This window comes from Ceratotherium simum, chromosome 12, assembly GCF_057802395.1.
Source record: "Ceratotherium simum simum isolate JZ-2026a chromosome 12, ASM5780239v1, whole genome shotgun sequence".
Lineage (NCBI taxonomy): Eukaryota > Metazoa > Chordata > Mammalia > Perissodactyla > Rhinocerotidae > Ceratotherium > Ceratotherium simum.
In genome coordinates this window covers 14,313,127-14,327,252 of record NC_141911.1, presented here as the reverse complement: position 1 = coordinate 14,327,252, position 14,126 = coordinate 14,313,127, and the positions used below count along the sequence as shown (strand labels likewise).

At 39.5% G+C, this 14,126-nt stretch overlaps 1 protein-coding gene across 4 annotated transcripts in view; it reads left to right on the top strand.

Annotated features, from left to right (window-relative positions):
- GALNT7 (polypeptide N-acetylgalactosaminyltransferase 7) overlaps window positions 1-14,126 on the top strand; it is a 144,301-nt gene that overhangs the window by 121,486 nt on the left and 8,689 nt on the right. For 2 of the 4 annotated variants that reach the window (XM_004433493.3, XM_087437420.1), the window contains exons 4-9: window positions 570-700; window positions 949-1,028; window positions 3,283-3,465; window positions 6,503-6,620; window positions 8,124-8,246; window positions 11,386-11,604. In XM_004433493.3, coding sequence (XP_004433550.1) covers window positions 570-700; window positions 949-1,028; window positions 3,283-3,465; window positions 6,503-6,620; window positions 8,124-8,246; window positions 11,386-11,604 — 854 coding nt within the window. Of the gene's footprint in view, window positions 1-569; window positions 701-948; window positions 1,029-2,959; window positions 3,143-3,282; window positions 3,466-6,502; window positions 6,621-8,123; window positions 8,247-11,385; window positions 11,605-14,126 lie in introns of all 4 variants that reach the window. The other 2 variants (XM_014789883.2, XM_087437421.1) reach the window with 2 other exon arrangements.

Sequence of the window (14,126 nt, the reverse complement as noted above, 5' to 3'; positions counted from 1 at the left end):
ATACAGAGAAAATGGGATCTTTTGATTGTTATTTACCAACTTGATGGGAACTGTATTCATCACATCAAGACTCAACCTTCGACACTGATTGTGGTTGGAGAGAGAGGGCCCAGAACTAATGTTAACCTATACCCTGTGTGGATTCCAATGAAGTCATATAATGTTATTTACAGGCAGTTTATCTTCAGAAATCCTGAACCATTGCTTCTGCCAAAAGCAAACAAAATATTGTGCCTGAAAGCTTTTAGATATGACATTAACATGTGAATTTTTTTTTAAGTTTTCATGTCGATTCAGTCAGTAGTTATCGTTCATTTAATGTTTAGAGAGATATTTGATAATTCTCAGGCTAACCACTTTTCTGTAGGCATATTAAGCTCAAAATTTAACTGAAATAATACACTTAAACTTACTTCTCTCTAGATTAACCATTCAGTCTGGTCTGTTTAAAATTATTGACCACCCCAAGTACCTGTTGCCTGTCCCTATTTCTTGAGAAAAATAATAGTTTAATTGGTTTATATACATAAATATAATTTATAATGTTGATTGAATTTTTTAATTCATAGAACACTTAAAAGCAAAACTAGATGACTATATTAAGCTGTGGAATGGCCTAGTGAAGGTATTTCGAAATGAGAGAAGAGAAGGTTTAATTCAAGCACGAAGTATTGGTGCCCAGAAGGCTAAACTTGGACAGGTAGGAAACATTTGATATCTCCAATGTCAGCATTTTAGATTTGGTAACTGATAGATCATATACATTTTTTAAGTACCCTTCAGATTTTTTTACTTTTTTAATTGAAATGAAAATGCTAGCTTAAACAGATAATTTATATGTCAGAATTGCCTCTGCTGATAATTTATGTTAGCATCTAATTTTCAATCGTGTGATGTATGATGTCCCCTATATGAGGAGAGTTCTTTCACCTTGCCTCTTTTTTTAAGGTTTTGATATACCTCGATGCCCACTGTGAGGTGGCAGTTAATTGGTATGCGCCACTCGTTGCTCCCATATCTAAGGACAGGTAACATTATCTTGCTTTTTTTCTTTCCTGGTTGAAAAGTAAACTTCGTTCTAGAAGGACAAATAATATTCTCAGTCTTCTGACTCCAGTTCCGTTCAGTGCATCAAGTGTTGTGTTTAAGTGTTATTTTTCAGCTAGTTGTTGCCTTGGGTGGAGCTAGACTGATACTTTGGGCTGACTGAAATGTGGGCAGTTAGGCATTTGGGATAAGCCTAGGGTGGCTCACTCGAGAACCATCTTGTGGTTGGGTTATGGTAGAGACTTCCGCTGGCTGCAAAAGCTTTCTCTAAGAATAGTATTAATTGTGCCCTTTACACTGTAGTAACAGTTCTAAAGACTTGAAGGAGCATACTTTGAATTATAGCTTTTGGGTTTTTTTATGCCCTTTTTAATGATTACTTTAAATAGTAGGTACCAGCTGTTGTTTGCGTCAAGGGTTTGGGTTCCCACAGAAACTTCAAAGTTTAGAAATAATCAACTGTTCTATGGAAATGTGATGATCACCATTAAATTTACAGAAATGTTTGAAACAGTCGAAGGCAGCATCACTCTCCTAGTTCCAAAACCCTTCCCTGCTTTTGGTCCAGAATTCTATTTCAGAATGGAGGAAAATAAGACATGTCCCTGTGGCAAATGGTGTGAGTCAAAGAAAGAACTTTGGAGGATTTACTCAGTAGAGGATTTAATGTGAAGGCCTATCTTAAACATTTTTCACATGCTGTCTGTTTTAATCCTCACAGCAGCCCTGCAAGATAAATATTATTAGCTCCATTGTACTGCAGAGGATACTGAGGCTTAGAGAAATTAATTAAATCCGACAGCTAATAAACTATCAAACTGAGATTTCTCTGGGACACTTTATACTGCACTATTTTAGAAATCTGAGAATCATGAGAAGTGAGAAAAGATAACGAACCTCACCTCTCCCAGTGAAAACCAGCGGTCCTCCGGGGCAGTAAGGAAGTGGTTTCCCATAGGGTCCTGTGGCAGTCCCACATATCCCACAGTGACCCTCCACTGTCCCACGAGAGTCCAGTCTGGAGGGAATAAAGCACCTTTCTTGAATCTTCTTCTCCCATATCAAAATTCTAAGATTTTCCCCTTCTTCTTAATTTCCAAACATTTAAAAAACACCTTAACATGGTTACAAAAAGCTGTAATCTCCATTTTAGGAAATGCATTTTAAAATCCTTTCTAATAAGATGAGCATTGAAACCAGCAGGGTACTAAATTATCTTTGTAGAGTTGACTGTACACTTAACTAGTCATATGGTACTAGCATTTTCATGAAGCTCAAATACAAGGAATTTTTCTGCTTCAAAATTCTCAGGCCACTGCTTAATTTCTTCAGGTTTTAAGGGATTTTTTTCTCATTTTTTTAAAAAGCAGGAATATAATACAGTACTTTTTTTGTTTTTGCAACGAAAGCTTTTTTGTAATAAAAGAAAAGATGATCAAGTAAAAGTACAGAAACAGATTTTCATAACTGCTTCCAAAGAAATAGAGAGCAACAAAGAGTTGGGAGACCTGCTAAGAATGTAGCAGGTATTATCTTTCCATACACACACACACACTCATTTTTTTAATAGAGGGATAAGGAGGGAAAATAACAGGCAGGAATATCTCATAAATAATGCAGAATTACCAAGAGAAAGCTGCCCGTAGGACCAAAATGAGAGGAGAAAACATGATTTAAGGTCAAAGACGTGTCTCCTTGTCCTTGATGTTTGTCTGTCAGCTGAGGGAAGAGTCTCCTCTACCCTTCCCTTACCAAAACAGGCTCCTTCAGTTGTAAGGACATTCATTTACTTCTACTTCCCATTAGATACTCAAGTACCCTACTGCAAAAAAAAAAAGTCAACAATAAAAAGATACTAAACCAGTTGATTTTGGGTTCTTAAATGCTTTTCCATTTTCTGTAAATATTTCAGAACTACATGTACTGTACCTCTAATAGATTACATAGATGGGAATGATTATTCCATTGAACCACAGCAAGGTGGGGATGAAGATGGTTTTGCCAGAGGGGCCTGGGACTGGAGTTTACTATGGAAACGTATTCCTCTAAGCCACAAGGAAAAGGCCAAAAGAAAACATAAAACTGAACCTTATCGGTAAAGATTACTACTTTATTTTCTCACGTGGAATGTTTATCTAAGTACTTTTTTTTTCCTTCCCCATGTTCTCGTACAAATATGTGGGTCCATACATACCCTCCCATTTCATCTTTGCCGCCATCATCAACACAATACAGAACCATTTGCACTGTGCCGATTATAGATGTCATAAATGGCAACACATATGAAATTGTACCCCAAGGGGGTGGTGACGAAGATGGGTATGCCCGAGGAGCATGGGATTGGAGTATGCTCTGGAAACGGGTGCCTCTGACCCCTCGAGAGAAGAGAATGAGAAAGACAAAAACTGAACCATATCGGTAATCACTAAATCACTTACATGTTTTTCTTTTCTCCAGTTGCTGCTAACCTATTAACCTCTTGCTAAGCTAAAAAATTTGTTATTAAAACTGTAGCTGCTGTCTCAGATTCTGAGAGGGTTTCTTTCCTTGCACTATTCGAAGATTTGAATTCACATTTCCTTCTTTGTAATTGCTTTCTCCCTAAATGCAAGCTCTACTTTTGGAGGGGGGTAGAAATATTATATGGCATTAGTTCCAAATACAAGTGAAAAAAATAAAATGTTTGCCATCTTGTCCTAGTAAACTAGACATCAAATTTTATTCTTTTGACAATGATGTCATTCTGTAAATTTAAAATGTGTAAATTACAATCCAAGTTTTATATCCGCTTTGATGCCTTGGGTGTAGTGTTAACAATGAAAGGCAATAGCAAGGGATTTTTTTTTTGTTTTTTCTTTCTTTTGTGTTATATGCTAACTCTTAAATACTAATTTTGTGCCAGTTCAATATGATGAATAAAAATACAAGACTGTGGAAAATGTTACATAGAATCTTTTATTACTCCATTCTCAGAAGAGCACTTGATTAAAAGGCAACTTTCTTTCAAAATCAGCTTTCCTCCCTCCTGTGGCTTTTCAAACAGAACAATCGATGTTCCGCCTTTCTTCTGGTCTTTTATAACTGGAACATTTTACTGTATTTCAAAAGAGTGACCCCAAATGAAATGTTTGCTCAAATGTTAGTGTAGGCTTTTAAGTGTGTCTAATTTTATTTTTCTGATCTTATGGTTCTGCTTTTGGTCTCTCTCTCCCTGTTACAATGCTGATAATGTTAGAACTCTGTTTTGGGAAGGTGTTTCCAATGTTGTGGAAATGCTGGGGGGATTTGGGTGTATCATGATATCAAGATACTGAAATGGCAAACATAAGGAAATTATAAAACTTTATTTGGCATTTTCCAAATTTCCCTTTGAAGTTTTTTTTTTTTCTAAAATAGTTTAGGAAACTACTGCTTACCTGCTTAACCTAACAAATAATTCTGGGAGAAAAAAAATAAAGGGTGATGATTACGTTTATATTTCTACCAATTCCATGGGCTAGTAAAGAAATTTTTAAAAGTGAGCTAGAAAAATTTAAGGGAGGTTTCCATGTTAAGATGCATTTCCAAATATATACTGAGATAAGTGGGAATATATTTAAAGATCAAAAAGGTAAAGTTATTATAGAGTAATTTTAAATGATAGTTACATAAATGTGACATGAAAATATAACCAAAAATGTAATAGTGCTGGGCCGGCTCCGTGGCTTAGCGGTTAAGTGTGCGCGCTCTGATGCTGGCGGCCCGGGTTCGGATCCCGGGAGCGCCCCGAGGCACCACTTCTCCATCCAACGTGAGGCCGAGTCCCACGTACAGCAACTAGAAGGATGTGAACCTATGACATACAACTATCTACTGGGGCTTTGGGGGGAAAAAACTGAATAAATAAAATCTTTAAAAAAAAAAAAAAAAAAAATGTAATAGTGCTGTTCAGTGAGTTCCGCAGCATACTTTAAGAAGAAAAGGCAACAGAGAATGACTTTCGCCTGATGTGATTTTCCTTTGATACTGAAAATATTACTAGACTCATTATTTATCCACTCAACAAATATTTAATGAATGCTTACTATGTGCCAGCACTATTTTCTGGGGATAAATTTTAAAAAAGATATGTTCCCTCATGGCACCTAATTAACAGATAACTACGCAGATAACTCTGGAACAGCAACTGTGATAAGTTGTATGAAGAGAAATCACAGGCTACATGGAGCTTATGGAAGGAGAATCTAATCCAGGCTGCAGGATCTGGAACCGCCTCCCTGAAAAAGTGTCCTTGAGGCTAAGACCTGAAGGATGAAGAGTCAACGCTATGGAGGAGGAGGAACATTTCAGGAGACTGAACAGCATAAGTGAAGGCCCTGAGACAGAAGGGAGTTTAACATGTTCAAGGCATGAGGAGAGCAGTGAAGAACTCAGGACGAGGGAGCCAGCTGAGCCTTGAGAGTGGAGAGAGGCTGGCATCATGCAGGCCCACATTGAGTCCGCTCTGCTTGCTGTGGTTTAGACGTGGATGGGGGCAGAATAGAATAAAGGACACAAGTTAGGGGTTACTGCAACAGTCCAAGCAGTGGTGGGTTGGTCTAGGGTGGTGGCAGTGAAGTTGGAAAGAAGTAGACAGATTCAAGATATATTTTCAAGGTAGAATCAATAGGAATTAGTGATAGATTGAACACTAGGTGTGATGGTGAAGAAGGTACTCTAATAGAGGAATCTACTTAAGAATCATCACGCATTAATAATTAATTGTTCGGGGCTGGGAGACAACAGGATGAAAATTATTTCCCTATCACTTCTAATGATGGGAGTGGCTTATCACTAAAAAGCTGCCACATTTTTTTCTCTTGTCCCTAAAAAGTCCCAATTCAAGATCCCATTCAAGAAGCCCCACAGATCACCCGTTCGCATTCCTACCTCCTGACACAGTAAATAGCTATGTCTGATTCCTCTGTGTCATCTCTGCTACATTTGCAAACTCTGAATGAACTGTGGCTGTTCTAGGATGATTTACACCCTTATTTGGCAAGCCCCCTGAGCTATAAAATTAAAAAATGACAGACTGCTTCCATGGTATATGGTTTCGCTCATCCCAGGATGACTCATAAATCATCGTGGGAGCAGTTAGCAGACCACGGCTGTATGGCTCGGTATTTTTAGGAGTGAAAGAGAAATTGTATTTTAACTAACTCTAAAGGCTTAATTTTTAAATCAATAAAGGACCCAAGGCGCCCTCTTATGGCGATATAATGCAATCGATTTCAGTTAGAAATTGTGGTAAGTTCATTAAGGAATTATGAGCAGATTGTTTTGTGAAGGTTTTATAATTTCTTAATGTTTGGCCATCAGTTTTTTTCCCCTTTATGCTTTATTTAGACTGTATTCCAGAAAGGCTTGTTGTCTGTTGGTGAAGGGATATTGGCGATTTGTCTTAAATAGTTATTGCAATGTTTCTTTTTTTTAGGTCCCCAGCCATGGCTGGTGGGTTATTTGCCATTGAACGAGAATTCTTCTTTGAACTGGGTCTCTATGATCCAGGTCTCCAGATTTGGGGTGGTGAAAACTTTGAGATCTCATACAAGGTAACATTTCATTTAAATGCAGTTTTCTAAGTAGTTACTGACTTTGTGAGTTTCAGAAAAGGCTGATTTCTTTGGAAAGAACTGTTTAATGCATTTCTCTAAATTATAAGGGATGACTAACAAAAATATATCCCTTTTGGGAAAAATAAGGCAAAATGCGAGCTCCAAACTTAGTACATATTTACATGACTCAGCTTAAAATTGAGGCCAGCAAACTTCAGAACTAACCACACCCCAACAACCCCCAGCCAAGGCATTCTGTACACTGGACCTTTTTTGTAGAAGCCCTTTGGAGAGTCGGCACGTGTCGGGGCCACATTTGACCATCCACTGACGTGGTTGCCCTTTATCACCATAGGACGTGACGAGGCAGGACAGAAGGAGATCCCAACAATGACTGTGCGTCCTGGGACTGACGTTGGAGCTGCCTTCCTGCAGCAGCGCCCCTGTCGTTGAGGCAGCCCTTGAACAATGATACCTTCTGTTCCTACTCCCCTCCCCCTGTTCTCCAAAAGAAAGAAAGAAAGAACTATATCACACTTTGAGTTAAACAAATATTCATTGCCTCTTCTCTTAAATGTCCAGTGCTTAGCACTGTGAGGGATAGGAGTAACTCAGTCCTTAATCTCAAGGAACTTACAGTTGATAAGAAGAAATTAGAATTATACTTAAATTCATAATACACTAAGAAGGTAGAATGGCATTCAGTTGGTGTGATTAAGAAACAGCATCGTGCTGGAGGTAGAATTTGAGGCAGAACTAAAAGTTGGGCATGATATCAATAAGCAGAGATAAAGGGAGGGCAGGAGGAATTCTAAGCAAACAGAACAGGGAAGGGCACAGAGGTGGGAACCTGAAGAATATATTCAGGAAACAGTGAGGAGCATGGTTTAGCAGAATCTGACAGCATTAATAAGAAAGAAATCCAGGAGATAAGTGGACAGCTATGTGAGGACCATATTGAAGAGCATCTTTAATGCTGAGCTAAGGAATTTTTACTTAATTTGATAAGCAATGGAAAACTATCAGAGATATTAAGCAAGGGAAGAACATGACCCAAAGCTGCCCTTCAGCTAGAATAATCTCTGACTATAAATAAGGATAGCATTGAGTAGAGAGAAGCTGGAGGTGAAGAAGCCAGTTAGGAGGTTATTATAATAATCACCCAGGTGGGAAATGTATTAACAATGGAAATGATGAATGATGTTAGGAATGGAGAATCCTCATGACCTTGCAAGGTTACATTGGGAAAAGGTTGCTTGGAGCTACATGTACACAGGAAGAGGCCCCTTAGTAGCAGTATATTACTAATTTCCCTATTCCTTCTTTGTTATTATGGGAGTTTGAAAAACAAGCAAATTATTTTAGGATTTGTTTAGTTTATGAATTTCCGGTGGGCACTGTATCGAATTTAGATTTTAGATTTCCATGTACAAGACAAATTTTCAGCTGTAATTTCTTTTGGCATTTGAGACAACTTCCACATGTGTTTTTCCTTGATAGATATGGCAGTGTGGTGGCAAATTACTGTTCGTCCCTTGTTCTCGTGTCGGACACATCTACCGTCTTGAGGGTTGGCAAGGGAATCCTCCGCCCCTTTATGTTGGGTCTTCTCCAACTCTGAAGGTGAGTCTTTTGGTTAAAAGGGGAGAAGGCTAAGGAACTAATATTTATGTACCCCATGCTGTGGTACTAACTTAATTGTCAGCTCACTGAATGGGATACATCTTTTAAGCAATCATGCTGGTTTCTCATTTTTAACTTAGGCTAGATTTAGTCATGAAACATCTTACTGTTTTTTAAAATTATTCATTGTATCTCATCCTGAGTAAGATTCCTATATTGAGTGTTCTCCATAAAGACATCTCAAATAAATTCAAAAAGGACTGACACTCTGTAAGAAAGTAGTTCAAAGGAAAATCCCAGTGTCTATTATTCACACATGAGGAAAATATTATTTTTGTTTGGTTTTAAAAAATTAAAGTAGTCATATTAGGAGTTTTTGTAGTAAACCAAATCAAATTTTTGAACAGTGTTTGCAAAAGATTAATATCTTTTGTCCTTCAAACCAGGGACAAACCAGGAAAGCTTCACACAGGGGCCAAATGTCCCACTGCTAGGAGCACGAAGGCTCTCTCCTTGACTGAGTGACTTTGAAGTTCCTTTGGTTGGGCTGCTTTCATAAATTCTAAGAACATATGACTCTGATGCCCTTCATTTTGTGGACCTTTTAACTGAGTCAAAAGCAGAAGGAAGTTTATTATTGGCTGCAGATGCAACTTGAGACAGTTCCCCAAAAGGGAATAGATAACAGAAGCAGAGACGGCTAGGCTTTAAGAACCTACACAGCTTTCTAACTGTGCAAATTATCTGAGAAATGGCCAAATGGAGTCCCAGCTACAATAGGGGATGAGATTAAAAGATCCACAATGAAACAAAGATAGCTCCAAATTAACACCAGGCCTGATGGACATTGCAGGAAAAGAACTGGCCCTTGGAGTCAGATCCACAATTACAAAGGAATAATGAAAAGTCAGTTGGATTCAAGAAGGTCTGTGCTGCCAAGAAAAGGAAAAGAGATGAGAGGGACATACTTATCTACTCTAAAATTAACTGTAGATGTCATAAAACTACCCAATAAATGTAACATTCAGCATACACCTAGTGAGTGCGCAGGGTGTGCCAGGCTCTTTCCCTTCTCCAATTTCAGCATTGTCCACTTCAGCCACCAGGGTGCCAATGGCCCATGTCTATTTCTTGAGCCCTTTTGTCTTCTCTGAGACTCACACCTTTATAGTCAATTGTCTTCTAGAATTATCCTCTTAGATGACTCACAGGTATTTCAAACTCAACGTAGTCAAAGCTAAACTTTTAAACTTTTCCTCAAAAGCGATTCCTTTCCTGAATTCTGTTTGCCCATGAATGAACCTTAGGGGGGATGTTAGGGTTGTCCTCCTCCCTCACCACCCGCCTTTCCAAGCCCTGACGATTCTTCCTTGTCCATATCTCTTAAATCTATTCCTTTCTGGGCTTAGTGCAGGTCCTCAGATCTCTCCCATGGATATGAAGTAGTCTCCCACTTGGTCTCTACCATCAGGTTCAACCCCCTTCAGTCCACCCTCCACTCATCACCAGCATTATTCCCCTGAAAATTAAATCTGATGTCTGTTACCTCCTTAACACCTTTTGATGTCTCTCAACTAAAGGATAAAATGTGAAGCCCTAGAAAAGAATAATAATATTAATAATAGCTAACACTTTTTGAGCACTTAGTACGTACCAGACACAAATCTAAATGCTTTCCATAGATTAACTTCTTGATTTTCACAACACACTGTAAAGACTATAGTTATTCTCATCTTAAAATCAGGAAACTGAGGCAGGTTTTCTCTCAGTGAATCCTGCATTCCACTTGTGTTAAAATTCTTTCAGGACCCCAAATGCACCATGATTATCATATTTCATTTGCTTTTCTCTTTGCCCTGAATACCATTCCCACCTAAGTAACCGCTCCTTCAAGACTGAGCTCTCCAGCGCCTCTCCATGGTGCCACTCTGGCCCTCTCCATCCCAAACAATTCAGTGCTCCTTTTTGTTGCTATAACCTTATATGAGTGCACTCAATTCTTCATGTTCGTTAGTATCAAGAAGACCGTGTCTAATTTTGGGTAGATTTGCAAGAATTCAAAATATTTAGCAATAATACTGGGTGCTTTTTTTTAGGATACTGCTGCTTAAAACCTTTTTGAACCCATGGGCTTTGCTACAACATGCCTTTGGGAGCATGTTCACCCCTTGATAGTTATCTTGTAGCCTAGAAAATACTTAATCTGAACAGTAGATGTTCCTACTCCTGATAAACAGGCAGGGGTCAGCGACTATGGCCAATAGGCCACATCTAGCCCTTTTTAGTGAATAAAGTTGCCTTGGAGCACAGCCACACCCATGTGTTTGCTTGTTGTCTATGGCTGCTTTCTCACTACAGCAACAGAGCTGAGTAGTTGTAACAGAAACTGCATGGCACACTAAGCCAAAAATACATACTCTCTGGCCCTTTAAAGAGAAGGTTGGCTGATACGCGATGTAGAAGACCAAGGCACAAGATTGAGTATGCACTAAATGTGTCACATACATCTATGCTTCCTTAAAAGTTAGATCTTTGTCACTTATCACAATGTCAACTTACTGTATTGTTCTTTAGTTGCTTTTTCTTAAAGTGCACCAACTGTGGAAAATATCCAGTTAATTCTAGGTTATAGTAAAATGGTTCTAGTATAGTTGTACCAAGACCAACAAAGCCACCTGCAAAAATGTGTTTTATTAAACAGAGCTATTGTTTTCCACGATGGTTTCTGAAATGAGATTTTTCACTACACATCCTAGTAGTGTGATTCTAACAGGAAGAGATTGTTCTGGGAGAAGGAGCACCAGTGTCCAGCCAGCCTCTCCTAAACCCTCTCTGTGCTTCAATTTCTTCCTCTGGAAGCAGGATAGGAGACATTTTCTTACAATGTATGATCTTGCAGTTCAGGGAAATCAGATTCTGTGTCTATCACTTTTTAGTTGAACATGCATGACATTTTTATTCTTTGCAATTGAAATATTAGAGTCATTAGCTTGCTTGCATTTGTTGTTTAATTAAATATCAGGTCCTACTGAAATGAGTTTGTTATATGTTGGTCATATTTCATGTGTCTAAGATAGGCTATTTATGACATTACTAATATTTTTATTTTTCATAATGATATTAACTTTCTTTTTCACAGAATTATGTTAGAGTTGTAGAGGTCTGGTGGGATGAGTATAAAGACTACTTCTATGCTAGTCGTCCTGAATCAAAGGCATTACCATATGGGGATATATCTGAGCTGAAGAAATTTCGAGAAGATCACAACTGCAAAAGTTTCAAATGGTTCATGGAAGAAATAGCTTATGATATCACCTCACACTACCCTCTGCCACCCAAAAACGTCGACTGGGGAGAAGTAAGTATTGGCTGATATTCAGATCTCAAAGTTATGTGTTTGGAGACCGAGTTTGGGAGAAGGCAGAAAGAGATGGAAATGTGTGAGTGAAAGAGAAGAATTCTCAGAGAAGAGTTTAGGTAAAAACTGTCTGGTACGTCCCCCACCTTTCCACTAGACAGGTACCACTATCCCGCTGCCTGACCACCGTGTTCCCTCCTCTCAGCCTTTGCACACGTGACTCTACTCTGGAACACTGTCCACTCTCTCCAGCTCCTGCCACTCCCCTGCCCCTCACTCCAACTCCCTTTCTTGGCTAATCCCAACTTATCCCATTGCTCTCGATTTATAGCATACCAATGCTGAGAAGCCTTTTCTTTGTTCTTCGGCACTCCATCAACAAGACTGAGTTCTGGGTCTCTCCATAGGTCCTCATAACCCTCAGCATTGCCTGTCTCTCAAGTGCTTCAGGACCTTGTTCACTGCTGTGTCCCGGGGGACTAACACAGAGATCCCCAGATACAATAAACACTTAAACAATGCTTGTCAAATGAATGAATTAATCAATGGTAACTGAAAATAATTAAGATCAGGCAAAGGCATTGATCTGTGTTGTCATTTTTTTGTTTCTTCAAACTTGCCTTTGTAACCCCATTTCTGATTGCACCCACCCATGTGCCTTATACTGCTGCCTTGTGGGTGTGTTAAACATGCTGTGAACTTTCAAGTATACTTGCCTTTGCTTAATTATGTATTCAACAAATATTGGCTGAGAGCCTACTATGTGCCAGTCACTCTTCTTGACATAAGACAAGCAAGGTCCTTTTCCTCAGGGAACTTGCGTGCTCGTTGGGAAGAGAGAGAAAAACGGAAAACAAAGCAGACAATGACAGATGGTAGTAAGGGCTACGAAGGAAATAAACAGATGGTGCTCAAGAGGACTTAGGGACAGGGTAAGGAGGGCTTCTCTGAGGAGGTGACATCTAATCTGAGATCTGAATGATAAAAAGCCATTAAATCAGAGAGCCAGGAAAGAGTGGTTCAAGTAAAGAAAATGGTGAGTGAGTTCGAAGGCTCTGAAGCAAGAAATGCTTTGCATGTTTGATAGGCAGGAAAGAGGAGGTTAAATGAGGAGAGAGGCCTTTATCCTAGGGGTGGTGGGAAGCCATGGGAGGGTTTTAAACAAGTAACATGATTCGATTTATGCTTTTGTTTTTAATCACTTTGCTGTAAGGATTTAGAGTAGAAACAAGGATGCCTAACTGGATTTCCTAACTGGAAACCAGTAGGTAGTTCCAATGAGAAGTGATGGTGGCTTAGACTAGGGTGTCGAAAATGGAGATGGAGAGAAGCAGACAAATTTAAGATATATAACTCATCTGGAGATAGATCACTGATGGATTGGTATGTGAAGGATATGGGCCAAGATAACTAGTTTGGGTTTTCAATTGAGTAGCCAATTAGGTGGCAGCAGAGATTGGGAAGTTGGTAGAGGGGACGAGTGGGGAGGGTTCGGGGAATAGCAAGTTCTCTATTGGTGTTCTGCACATGGGAAGTACCCGTTAGACATCCAAGTGGAACTGTTAAGTAGATCTCAGGCTATGCAGTACTGAAGCCCAGAAAAGAGGCATTGTACGTTTGGAGCCATGGGCAGGTAGACTGTTTCACGGGACTGAATGAGATCACCTCGGGAGAAAATATAGATAGAGAAAAGTGGATGGGATCCATCCCTGAAGCATTCCAACATTTAGAGTTTGGTAATAATAGGAGAAGCCAACACTTATGCTACTCTCTCTGCATCTCTGGTTTTAATGCCTTTTTTTTTCTATACTCTTATCTCACCTCTGTGTTCTAATACAGCAAATTGCGTTTAACTCCCAATTAGACCATAAGCCCCTGGGAGTCCAGACCACATCTTGGTTATCTCTTAATCTCCAAGAACACCTGATTAATCCAGTGCCTTCTGTACAAAAGGAATGAATTCTCTTGATGACCTTGTCCAGTCCTATGGCTTTAAAACCATCTATGTGCTCATGATGCGAAAATTTCTATCTTCAACCCAAATCTGTCTCCCAGAGCCTGGACAAGTAGGGGCTGCCTGCTTGATCCAGCTGCCTACTTGATCCCTCCACTTGAATATCTAATCAGCATTTCAAAGTCAACAAATTCAAAATTGAACTCCCTGTCTCCCCTCCCCAACCCATCTTTGCTGATTGCTCAAGCCAAAAATTTGGAGTCTTCTTTGAATCCTCTCCTTCTCTCACACTTCACATCCAGTTCCAGAATCTGACCCTTTCTTGCTGTGGTCTAAGCCACCATATCTCTCTCTCTGAGACCAACTTTGCCTGTTCTAAACACAGCAGCCAGAGTCATCTTTTTAAAATGTGAGTCAGGTCATGTTACCTCTGTTAGAAACCCACAGTGACACCCCCTTTCACTCAGAGTGAGGGCCGAGTCCTTCCCAGTGGCCTCTAGGGCCTACGTAATCAGCCCCGTTCCTCTCTGACCTCACTCCGCGCCAGCCCCACTGGCCTCCTCGCTGG